General features: G+C 33.7%; 2 protein-coding genes across 2 annotated transcripts in view; one reads left to right on the top strand and one right to left on the bottom strand.

The window, feature by feature from the left end:
• Nucleotides 1-820: 820 nt before the first annotated feature.
• LOC134242586 (uncharacterized) lies at nucleotides 821-7,188 on the bottom strand (the record flags this gene model as incomplete). Its single annotated transcript, XM_062724685.1, has 3 exons — nucleotides 6,909-7,188; nucleotides 1,012-1,045; nucleotides 821-909 (listed from the first exon to the last, which is right to left on the bottom strand). Coding segments are annotated over exons 1-3 (335 nt in total), but the record flags the coding sequence as incomplete, so codon positions are not given.
• A 288-nt stretch (nucleotides 7,189-7,476) lies between these two features.
• The window catches only part of LOC134242584 (testis-expressed protein 9-like), an 11,815-nt gene continuing 6,024 nt past the window's right edge, over nucleotides 7,477-13,267 (top strand). The window contains exons 1-6 of the mRNA XM_062724683.1: nucleotides 7,477-7,562; nucleotides 10,456-10,604; nucleotides 10,892-10,955; nucleotides 11,432-11,499; nucleotides 11,817-11,871; nucleotides 12,399-12,499. Of these exons, the coding sequence (XP_062580667.1) occupies nucleotides 7,533-7,562; nucleotides 10,456-10,604; nucleotides 10,892-10,955; nucleotides 11,432-11,499; nucleotides 11,817-11,871; nucleotides 12,399-12,499 (467 nt within the window). The 5' untranslated portion in view covers nucleotides 7,477-7,532. The remainder of the gene's footprint in view (nucleotides 7,563-10,455; nucleotides 10,605-10,891; nucleotides 10,956-11,431; nucleotides 11,500-11,816; nucleotides 11,872-12,398; nucleotides 12,500-13,267) is intronic.

The following is a 13,267-nucleotide window of genomic DNA, read 5'->3' as shown; positions in this document are numbered from 1 at the left end:
AAAAATGGATAAGCAGAGCTGCCAACATTCTAAAATGAAAAATAGTAAGGCGGGGTCTAGGGACCACCTAGGCCCCCTGCTGCTGAAGATTTTTTTGCAAATAGACATGTAATCTGAGGCATGTTTCCATCGTTTTACTCTAAAACATTGACATGAATGTGATCGGCCATCTAAAACCGAAACGATGATACAAGCAATTAAGAATTATGAATATATTATAATAGTAGAAACTATAGACTGCCAGCTATGAAAATACCGGTATTATAAACTTTGAACGAGAAAAACCTGAAATCGGAATAATATACAGAGAAATCGTAAGGCGTATTTTAGACGCTGATTTCGTACACCTTACGCCAAAATCGTAAGGGTTGGCAGCTCTGGATAAGGTAACAGTAATTTAAGAACAGTTGGAGCATGCTGCCTGGAAAATTTACATTAGTTGGCAATTAAATAGCAAAACAATGAGTGAAAATAACGTTTGTATTTCTCATGTATTATATGCATAATTTTAATTTTTACTACCCAAAAAACGGTAGCACCGGGCATCAGGCGATGCTAGTTGCACACCCCTGCAACTGCCACGCAATAGTAAGCAAATTGCAACAAACTCTTTGGTGTAGAAATTGAACTCTCTGGTTTTGTTTCTGTACTTTCAATTTCGATTTCAAAGATGAATGTAAAAGTAAAACTGACAGGCCAGTAACTTCCGGATTTTTACGACGAAAAAAAGTTTGGGTCGCCGATTAAAATTAGGGTCGGTCGGGTAACCGTAAACAAACAGAATTTTTTTGTTATGCCTAAGTATGACTTAAGGACTTACCTCCTCAGGTCCTCAGAAGACGTATCTCCGGTCGGAAGCTTCAGGTACAACACAAACTTCTCCACGTCCGACAAATTCTTTATTTCTCCCTACAACAGCATCTATCTATAACTCATCCAGTAAAACTACGATAACTTTAAAATCATTTGACATGAAAGAAACACAGATCGAAGAAAATATTGATACTTTACCAGAAGTCTGTCAATTTTTCCTTTTGCTTCAATACTGAAATAGAAATTACAACCACTACAATAATAATCATTAATGTTGATAATTTCATCAAATCTATACTCTAAACAGTGTAGACTTCAGTTCATGTAATATCTGAGTCAGTATAGTGTTCTCCAAAAAGAATAATATAAATCATTAAAGGTACTTAGACACAGATTTGAAATTGATATTTTCTCTATAATATTACGACTTATATATTTTAATAGCATTTCACACAAAAATTAATTAAAAATCTTATTTCATTTAAAAGTTGTTAAAACTTAAAAATTCTTGGCGGGTTTGATTGACACATCCTTTCACTTTCACAGATCTTAACATCATTCTTAATCCTTAGGAAAAGTGGCAATCCTGATGTGTATTAATGAAAAATATTTATACTACTAGAGCCGAGCTCGTTGCAAAGCAACGAGTAGGTCTTCCGTCGGAGCTGCGGACAAGGAGAAATGACCTTGGGTCAAGGTCATGCCATATTCTACTGTTAAAGCAATCTTTTAAGGGTAGATGTCATCTTATTTATGTTTTACTATGAAAAAAGATAGTAAAGGAATGTTTGCGACCTTGACCTTGTTAAAATGACCTTACGTCACACCATGACACACGCTGGTGATAAGCAAAGCCATTTGTGTGCTACCGTATTGACGAATTCTTAAGCTATATTTTTTTCGATAGGCTTTGTCACAGCTAATACGTGTATATATGTGTAAATCTAGGTATGAAAGTGTTATCCTTTCTGTATCAAAAGTCATGGTCAATTTTAAGCAATGTTTAAAGCCGGTTAAACTTCAAGGTCAAAGTTCATTATATGCTAGTATTTGAAATGATTTTATCACAGGTCACATACATTTGATTTTTGTGTAATACGAAAACCCTATCTCTTCTCATTCAAAAGTTATGATCAAGATTAAAATTGTGAAAAGTAAGTCAAGCCTCAAGCTCACATTGTCAAAATCAGCGTATCGGTATTTAAAAAAATGTCACAGGTAATACACAGTGGTAAAATAAAAGCCCTAATCGATCTCTTTTCTCTCAAAAGGTATAACTATGGTTAATGTTTTTGAAAAGTGGGTCAAACTTCAAGGTCAAAGGGTCAAAAATCATAATGAATTTTCAAAGGCGTTGACACAGGTATTACATGTACATGTTTATAAAATGAAGTTTTCAATAGTTATGGTCAAATTAAAGTATTGTTATTTTTTAAGTAGGTCAAGCTCCAAGATCAAGGTCACGGGGTTAAAAATCACAGTATATTTGAAAATTACATGTCACAAATAATGCACATGTGAAATATGAAAGTCCTATTTCAACTCATTCAATAGTTATTATCAAGTTTAAAGTTCTCGTGACAGATGGGCACTGTCAGACTGGTTGACAAATAAGGTTTAATGTGTCCTAATAAAAATAAATACACGTTATTTAAACATGATGAATTGAGAAATACGAAGAGTAAAAAACTAGAAAATATTAGAAAAATATTGCACTGAAGCTATATTCAAATCCGTGTTTTTCAACTGCTTGAATCTAAAAATATTATTTACCGTGTGTCTCTAACACATTCCTTAAACTTTTCTACAGTTAGACATTCCTTACAACCGTTTTTAATTGTCCTTCTGAGCCTGAACTTGAGATAATATGGATGGCACTGTAGCTCTCTGGTGATCCATCTCAATTTTTTTTTAGAACAGCTAGCGAGCTACAGATCTGCAGCATGACAATTGTCATAAAGTTAACTTTACAAATTCATTTGATATGTAACAGAATTGAATTTTATGAAAAGAATTATTTCTAATGCTTATTTTTACATATGCTAAAATTATTTACCTATCAAGTAAAGTTAAGACAGTAAAAAGGACATTGATACTCAGTATTTATCTAAGGAGTTAGTGTCAATCCTCAACCTCAAAGAGCGTTCGACTTGTATGATAATTGCGTATGTGTGATGAAACTGCCGTGAACTATCCCGGTCATGAACATTAGATGTACCGGACATTCCGTCTTCAAGAAAATATAGTTCTACTCTGGACTACTCCGAGTTACCTAAACGTTTGTATGTATGTCCATGTGTGAGCGTTTCAACCTGTCTTTGTTTTATGTGACTTGACTTGATTTATTTTTCAAAATACAAACTTTAACGTTTTATTGCTTGACTTCTTTCGTTTTATAAATCACTTGTGTTACTGTCACCAATTATATTCTATTAACTTTGTTTAATTGTCAGAAATGCAATGCAAAATTCAGGATATCAAATGCAGCGAAAACTGGTAAACCCCCCCCCCCCCCCCAAAAAAAAAATAGTACATATAGTACATGTACACACTTCGATGCTCGATTGTACACCCCAGAAATTAAAAAGTTTATGAATAAAAAAGTTTAGTTAGGCATACTCATCTTTGCCGACCTTTTCTGAAATTTATTTGACAACCTGCGAATTAACAATATCGTGTATAATTTTTTGGTTAATATTATAATAGGCTATGGAGTAATCATGGATTTCACCACCAGCCCTGGCCTGCCATTCTCGACTCTGAAGGAAAGCATTGTATCATTTCAGGGGGGGGGGGGGGTTACGTATCGCAGTGAGAGGAAATTTAATAATTTAATCTCTTTTAGTCCAATAAACACGAAAGAAAGGCTTGGAATATTTGTATGAAATTACAGGAAGAAATTTTGCATTTGTTAGAAGAATTTCTAATTATTTTTTTTTTCTCGTATTCTTAAAGCTCATGTTTGGTGCTCTTCTGTGTAAAACAGCATGTAGTTTAGTTAATATTATGTACATGCACATAAAATCGTGTCATTGTGATATTCTAGCTTTTTTATTTGAGGAAATCAAAGAAATTTATGAGCATATCATGCGGAAAAATACACTGATAAGTTATGTAGCAAATTATGCAAAACTCAAAGTTACTTAATTTTATTTTCGATTTTCATGAGAATTGAAAACGTCACTTCCAGTTACAATTTACTGTGTGCATTTGTCATGTTTAATTGTAATTGCTACTTTTAACAACATCGCAATTTTTTCTGAAATAAATTAAGCAACAATTAGAATAACTTGATATGGGCCCGTATACATATAACGATTGCTATTACTTCAAAGTTGAGAGGGAGACGACGGCGCCTAAAAATGTGTACCTTTCCAATAATATAGAATCATCCGTTCAAATTAAAAACAATTAAGTTGCAGTAGTGATATCCCCGATTCTTTAAATAACGAAACTATAATGGACTTCACAAGGGTAAAGTTCAACATTAATTTATGTACATGTGCAATTACAATCTCTATCAAAATTGGCAGAGTTATCGATAGGTCATCCTGCGTCACCTTTCAGTGTAACCAATGGACTCGTCCAGAGAAATCATCTGTACCTGAGCAAAATCGCAGCGCCTTTTGAATCAGACATTTTATCTTTTAATACTCGTACATGTTCAAGAAAACCTTTATATTTGTGTCTGTAATATTCTTACGATTTACGCAAATAACAAATTCTTGATTTTAAACTGAGTAAATCGATGACTAGCATCGTTTTAGATAACTATAGGACTCGCGTAAAAATCAAAGAGCGGTAATGCTGACCTCCGGAATGTATATAGGTCAATGCATGTGCGATCGATAAACAGGTTGCACAACTGGTAAACAAAGCAGTCAAGGTCCGAGGAAAATTCACGATGCCTGAATAAAATGACAGTGAATTATTTTAAGCTTATCTTTTCTTTTATTTATAAATAATGCAACATTGAGTATCAATCGAATGAGAGATTGTAATTCAAACTAAATACAAGGAGAAAGTTGTCTCTGAATAATCTGTATGACATCCAGCTAGAGAATACGTTAAAAACTGTATTTCAACAAAGTTTAACATTCAGTTTAGTTAAGTATATATTTTTATCCAGTTTATTTCAGCTATACGTGTTATACACGTACGCATAAAGAATTCTTCACTTGCCGTATAAAACTAGTCAGTTACCTGTACATAAAGTTTGCTGCTCATTCAATAACACAAGATTCGAACAAAATAATGTTTTCATGAGATCAGTAAGATGTTAAAGAACCCATTTCAAATCAATAACCATATCGAAATATTTACCGTTTTTGAGTTATAAAGCAAAAACTTTCGAGCGCCCTTGGCCCCTAATTTGAGGTGCCAGCCCCTTTTTAATAATGTCAAATGATAGATCTTAAAATTATGCACAATATTTGTGAAATATGTCTTAACAAATTATTTTTAGTTTAAAAGATATACAAGGAAATATATGTAAAATTTGGCGCTTTTGGGCGTTATCATTTTCGACCCCTATTTAGCACCGTTTGGAGCGCAGAAATCGAAAAAGAAAAACCGATAGGCACAACTTCAATTCTTCTAGTATTTAAATGCAGTAGACATTCTGCTCCAGCTTTTGTCGTTTCTGAGCCTTTGTCTGGAAACGAACAGTACCAAATTTTCACTTAAAGGGAAATAACTCGAAAGCGGAAGGGAATTTTTGAAATGTATGAAAACATTTTAATTGAGTTTTGTAACGTTCAAAAACTCTGAAAATTTGAGCGAAATCCGTTCAGAAATGAGCGAGTTACGAGGTCTCAAAGTTGGCGTCTAGGAAAAAAAAAAAGAATAATAGGGAATAATCTTAACCATCAGAATCAGTAGAAGGTCTTCCGCCTGAGCGGAAGACCTTAATAATCCAGAAAATTCAGATAGACTTGTTCTAAAGCAAAACAAACACACAATATATTCTCAGTCCGTGCAGTTGTGGTGAACAGACTTTGGCGACTTAACGCACCCGATGAATCATGAACACCAAACAATAAAATGTTTACGAAAACCTGTGTACATAACACGAGTGTGATCGATTCGCAAAACTCTGTACACAACGGAATGAGGATACTTGTGAAGTAGTTATGCTTTCTAACATTTCAACTCTGAATAAAATTGTTTTTCTTGATTTAAGTTTTAATATTTTCCATTAATGCACATCAGGATTGCCACTTTTCAAAAGGACTAGGAATAAAGTTAAGACTTGTGAAAGTTCAAGGATGTGTCAATCAAACCCACCAAAAAATTTAAAGTTTTAATAACGTTTAAATGAAAGAAGACTTTTAATTAATTTTTGTGTGAAATGCTATTAAAATATATACTTCGTGATATTATACAGAAATAAACAGAAAATATCAACTTCAAATCTGTGTCCAAGTACCTTTAATTACTTTTAGCATTACAGCATGTTTTGCACCTAGCTTGGTGCAAATGTTGGTAGAGAGAGCCCAATGGCAATTAAAAAATAATTAAGTTAAACAATCCCCAAATACATTACATCAGCAAAATTTAATGGATGGTACTAAAAATTACAGTCAGATGTCTCTTCAAAATGGAGATAATGTCTCAAGCGGTTTGAAGTCTAAGGAGTCCAATAAAAGGTGAAAGTGCAAGACTGCACTAATCAGAAAACACAGGATTACTACGAAGTTTAACACAAAATATATATAGCTTTGATAAGATTTAATGGATATATTAGATAAATATTAATTACATTGTTTTTCATTTAAAGTCAGCACATCTCATGCTTCTGCTTCGTTGTGCTACACACAACATCATGTGACGACAGTCTAAACACACTAAATGCAACGTGCGGTTTGACAAGCCTGATCTAAATTACAACTGAAAAGTAAATGCACTTGCCCTAACAGTCGCACCGTCAAGTTATTAGGGAAATTATTGAAATAAAAATAGGTGGAGGGGAAATAACCCTAAAATGTCAACTTAAAATATTCAAAAGTTCTTACAATTAGGAAAATAACAAGGGGGGGGGGGGGGTGGTAATGTCAGCCAGTGTCAGGATGTAAAGAGTGACCCTGTATACACACCTGATCCGTGACTCTAGTCCATCGCCGATACTGCTGTATCTCCCCTCACTCCGAGGTTTTCTGTTCTGCTTCACACTGAACGCTCCCCCTCCCAGCGACTCCGAGTCGAGTCCTGCGCTAACGTCATGACGCACGCTACTTTGTGCGCCAAACTTGTTTCTGCTTTCAAATTCAAGGCCTACATCGCTTATCTGTAGGAAATTAGTGGACATTGTAGAAAGAAAGGTGATTTGAGGGGAAATCACGTCTTTTTCGACACATGGCGTCCAATATTTTTGTAAATATTTGTATCTTCGATTACATATATAATTCTGCGCATGCGTTGAATGTCATAGATGGGTTTAAAGTCGCAAACTCGGATAATTTTGGAAAAAATAATTCTATGTGGAAATAATTATTTGAAAAGTATGTCAGTATTGTCCTCATTTCATTTATTTTGTTGTTAATTTATAAGGTATTTTATTGATAGATAGCTTCATTTACTTGTCCTGATCTTTTTCAATAGTGCACATTTGGAGCGATTTCAACTTCATCCGATGTTGACCCATTTATTCTAATGTGATTATGGTAAAATATTGACTTTGTTTACGACTTTCATTATTAGTCGTAAAGTAGATTGTAATCATGTCAGAAGCACAGTCAAGAAATAATTCTGTAAGCCGAGGATAATTTAAAGTCGCTTTATCGAGTCAAAAGCTTACTTGCTTGTGTTTTAATTTATTTTTATGGAATTTTCATTTTTTAACCATTAAGGGCTTGGAAGATATTGCAGGAAAAAAGGAAATTTATCAGTTGCTACGAACGCTTCAAACCACAGGCACGCCACCTGAAGTATGATAATAACCCTCCCTTTTTTGTTAATGGAAAAAAATGTAAGAGTGTATAATATCTCAAAAATATAAAATTTCCCCGTCAAACACATCTCTTTGTCGTTATATGCAAGCAGAATGTATATCTCAAAAATATAAAATTTCCCCGTCAAACACATCTCTATGTCGTTATATGCAAGCAGATTGTACTTTTTCTCACGTTTAAAGAATGGCCCTATTCGGTATAATAAAAATACACAAGGTAAGAAACAAACGTAAACAAACGGGGGGACCCCTACTTCGAGACAGATTTCCAAAGTAATAACAGTGTTACCAGGGACCTATATACTAACCTGGTGTTACCTATCATAATTTTGCAAGCACTCTGTCAGGGAGATATGTTCTTCTATTAGTCACTATAACCTAAACCCCGCTATTAGTGTTTTATATGCCATAATCCGACGATTTATTAATCGGATACATAAAATTTTCTCCATTGGCAGTGTTGGAGGAGGTTTTGGAGTTGCTTTTCTGTTTCGCCTTATCTGATTGGTTCATTGTAATACAGGTTAAATATCTAACCAATCAGATAAGGCAAAACAGAAAAGCAACTCCAAAACCTCCTCCAACGCTGCCAATGGAGAAAATTTTATGTATCCGATTAAAAAATCGTCCGATTATGGCAAATAAAACGCAAATAGCAGGGTTTAGGTTATAGAGACTAATAGAAGAACATCTCCCTGACAGAGTGCTTGCAAAATTATGATAGGTAACACTGTTATTACTTTGGAAATCTGTCTCGAAATAGGGGTCCCCCCGTTTGTTTCTTACCTTGTGTATTTTTATTATACCAAATAGGGCCATTCTTTAAACGTGAGAAAAAGTACAATCTGCGTGCATATAACGACATATAGATGTGTTTGACGGGGAAATTTTTTATATTTTTGAGGTATTATACACTCTTACATTTTTTTTCATTAACAAAAAAAAAAGGGGGGGTATTATCCATACTTCAGGTGCCTTAATCTCAGCGAGATGTCGTAGGGACTAAAATATTTGGTCGGACGTCCACTACGACATCTCAGACAGGTGCCATACAACGTGATTCGGGCTTTTTTGCTTCGACTTCGGCAGCTCGTTTCAATAAATACAGACTGAAATAAATTATCTGCCCACCTCAATTTTTTCCTTTGAACATCCCTTAAAGTGTCTATCACTATAAAACTTTCCTTTCTTACCTTTAAAAGGTTTAAATCCAGTAAAATATAAAGTTGTTTATTTTTCCTGACAGCATAATGGCTGTTTGCTATTCATTTAAACCTTCGATTTTGAAGAGTTCCACAATAATCTGTTTCCAATAATTCATACTACTACTATTTCTTATAAGAATGATCTATAGTACAAATTATTGGAAACAAATTATTGTGGAACTCTTCAAAATCGAAGGTTTAAATGAATAGCAAACAGCCATTATGCTGTCAGGAAAAATAAACAACTTTATATTTTACTGGATTTAAACCTTTTAAAGGTAAGAAAGGAAAGTTTTATAGTGATAGACACTTTAAGGGATGTTCAAAGGAAAAAATTGAGGTGGGCAGATAATTTATTTCAGTCTGTATTTATTGAAATGAGCTGCCGAAGTCGAAGCAAAAAAGCCCGAATCACGTTGTATGGCACCTGTCTGAGATGTCGTAGTGGACGTCCGACCAAATATTTTAGTCCCTACGACATCTCGCTGAGATTACAGGTGCCTGTGCTTCAAACTCAGTCTACCAAACTGCTACTTCCCATCCCTTCTTTTGTAGAATCTGAATGCAGAATAGAATATTTATTTCCCTCTCTAATCATATAAAGCCAGTACCATTGTAATGTGATGTAGTCACCTATCCAAGGGATACACAGGAGCTATAGCCATTGTTTAACTTGCAGGATCGAGGCACTATATGGTTGATTAATATGTAATTGAGTTATCTTGACCAGGAATTGAGCAAAGAATTTCCTGTATGTCTCATTGTTTTCAAGATCCCTCAGGCTATTTTCCATTTCCCAGTGGCATTTTCTTCCAAACTTTTTTACTGCAATAACAGGGCGCCCTGGAGACAGTACTGTATACAGGGAAATTTTCGCCCCAGTTTTATTTTTGCCCCTTTTGCCCTTGTCACAAGTGGGCGAATTCGAAGAACACAGTATAAATTCTTAAACAAAACTGGGACTGCTCATGGGCGAATTTAAAACAGGGCAAATTTGTAAGCAAGTGTAAGAGGTCGAAAATAACACCGGGCGAAAATAACCCTGTATACAGTATATGATCCTTATTTACTGTCCACTGATTTTGAAGAGTACATTGATTGAAAAGGTGTTACTTTGAAAATACACGGAACAAGTTCTATTATTAAACCAGGACCAAAGGACAATATCATTTTAATGATAGAATGTTCTAATAAATATGATAAGCAATGGTGCCTCTTTCAAAATTGTGAATTTCATGGCCTCTAGTTTAAAACACAGAGTGACCAAATTCATAATCTACGAATCTCCCTGAGATTATACAATATTGGCATAGTGACACGGGTGCTTCATACAAGTCCATATCTTCACACAAAGTCCTACATCAGTACATGTACCCTCAGATCAGCCTAAATCAGTGTCTATTATAAGACTGCTTTCAGAGTTTCTGTGTTACCATAGCCACATTTTTAGGCAAATGTAAAATGACTGTTACATTTTTCTATTTTTAGGCAAAACAAGTCAGACCTTTGTCAGGGAGACAGTCTTCCCAGGGCATAAAGAACACAAATGTTCCATCCAGGGGAGGGTCCGGGAATTTGTCTGCTTCCAGGGGTGGATCTGGTGTCAGAGATTTGGCCAGCAAAGAAGAGGAATACAAGTAAAAATTTTACACAGATCAGACATTGATCAATTGATAATTTAGTAAAAGTGATATCTTTATTCATTTTCTTTAATAAATATAACCTTGATTTATTATATGTTTCCCTTTAACCTGAAACATGTCCTTTCAAAACATACTGCTGTCAATTTTGAAAAAAATACTCAATCAGGGATTGTAAACTAGTTACATAGATGTATTGTTGGTTTTTGTTTTAAACACTAAATGCATAAACTTGTAGGGATGTTGTTATTTGAATGTTGCATTAACTTGTTTGACTTTTTCAGGAAGTTAAATGCTGAGTTAGAGGCAAAGACAGCTAACCTTGTAGCAGAGGCGGAGGAAGTCTTGGTGAGTGGCTGGTTCTGATATTTATTGGTAAACAAGACACTGTTGGGTGTTTAGTTGATAGCAGTCATTCCTCGGAGACCATTGCCCTTTGTATGAGCAATTATTAAGAAATCACTAAATTTTGTGTGGGGTTTAATTTAATTTTTGCTGTTTTCACTCAACACTTCTGCAACCATGATTTCAAATTCCCACATATCAGCAATTTCATCTCAAACCACAAACGTTTACTCCCAGAAAAATATGTGATTTTACAGTATTCAAAATCCTATCACTCCACAATTCTTGTAGCTTACCTGAATATCAGTTCATCCAAAAAAAAAATAAATGAATTTATCGAAATGTTTCCTATAAATTTGTCTCCTAGGCTGAATTTTTTCTGGTCTCGTGCTTAACGCAGACAGACATTTCTCAATCTGATTGTAAGATCAAGTAAATGTTTAATTTATCTTTAAGTTTTTTTCTGAATTTTATTTTAGCGAGAACAGGAATCTGTTTTGTCAAAGTCTCGTCTCCTTGACAACATCAACTCAGAGGAATTCCTCAAGTAAGCATCAGATTTAAGTTCTTATTGTCATTGGCACAAAGTGTATGATTTCAGTTCTTATTGTCATTGGAAAAAGGAGCAGATTTTCTGGTATTATTGTACTTTGTAGAAAAATGCTTAAAGGGAGATAACTTGTTATTTTATCAGTAAATTTGTTTTTCCCACAAGAATTTTAGCACACAATCTTTGATATAATTAAAATACTAATTGCATTTCTGTTTATTTGTCAGAAACATGATATTTAAAATAATTTTTTTTTTATTTGTTTAAAGAAAACCTCAGTCTGTAAATGCTAAACATTTTTTTCTTTTTGACAGAGAATTTGATGAAGACATAACAGGCCCAAATGAAAACACAGAATCAACAGCCAAAGTAAGGACTGTCTCCTCAATTTTATATCCTAACATTTTATGCTTACAATAAAACTGATGTTCTGTGTCTGGTTGTACAGACAATTTAATGAAGTCAACAGGGGGACATTGCAATGTAGAATTTCAGATGTCATATTATGAACACCGAGGGTGGTTTTTATTTGTTTTAGAGAATGTTAAATGTAAATTGATCCTTTTCATTGCGCAATTTCATACAAATATAGTGAAACATGCTATTAGAAATTCACTTAATATAAAGAATTTACACTTGCAGCAAAGTGATTTTCATTCCTCATGGCTTTAAAATACACTGAGAAATTAATGGATATAACAAATTACATTAAGTTTATAGCAAAGCAAAATCGTCTGTCACTTGGCAGTGGCACTTTGTTATATTAAGCATGTTTTACTATGCGAAAATTTACAGTACTTGTTTGAATAAATTAGATGAGAAATAAAAATTGTATTTGAAGTTGATGAAAATTTGTTGGTTACCAATACTGACTTTTAGAATGATTTTATTTATAGTCCTCCTCAAGACCAGGTTCTAAACTGACCAACCAGATTCGACCACAGTCCACCAATCAAAATCGTGCACAATCCAAAACAAAGCGTCCAATCTCGGCAAAGTAAGTGATGTATAATTATTTTCAGTCCTTCGCAAAGTTTCTAACATCTGCAAATTCAAATATTTATCATGATACTTTATAAATCTTTTCTTTAGAACTTATATGATTTAGTCTTTTACCCTAATGTTTATAAATGTTATATTAGATGATATTTCATACCTTTTATTTGATATAAATATATATACAGTATAAGCATACATGCCAACTTTTGAAAATTCCTGTGGGGGATTTAGCGCGTGACGACAATTTTCAAAGCTTTAAATTCGCGACATTTTGTCGTGAAATTAAATGATTATGAAATGATTTTTTTTTATTTATAATATTGATATCACTTATCAATAAAACTCAAGGATTAATTTACCACAAAAAATGTTTTTCCCTCCAAAATTGAAATATTTTTGCTTAAATACTGGTGCCTCTCTCACTAAAGAAGGGGTACATATATAAACAACTTTTTTTTCTACCAGGACAAAATTTAGTGAAAAATTGAAAATTGTACAACTTTAAAAATAAAAAAAATAAAAAATAAATGAGGTGTTGATACTGTAAAGTCCTGTTTCTAGAAACATTTTTTATTTATACATGTATTTCAATTAATTAGAAATTCTAATAAGATATTAAATTTACAGAAATTTATACCACCTATCCAAAACAGAATTATTTTTTAGCTCACCTGAGCCAAAGGCTCAAGTGAGCTTTTCTGATCACAATTTGTCCGTTGTCTGTCGTCGTTGTCGTCGTAGTCGTAGTCGTCGTTGTCGTTGTCGT

Source organism: Saccostrea cucullata, unplaced genomic scaffold (assembly GCF_032062105.1).
Source record: "Saccostrea cucullata isolate Sc308-1 unplaced genomic scaffold, CSIRO_AGI_Scuc_v1 ctg2704, whole genome shotgun sequence".
Classification (NCBI taxonomy): domain Eukaryota; kingdom Metazoa; phylum Mollusca; class Bivalvia; order Ostreida; family Ostreidae; genus Saccostrea; species Saccostrea cuccullata.
Note: the sequence above shows the minus strand (reverse complement) of the source record. Positions and strands in the feature narration are given on the sequence as shown.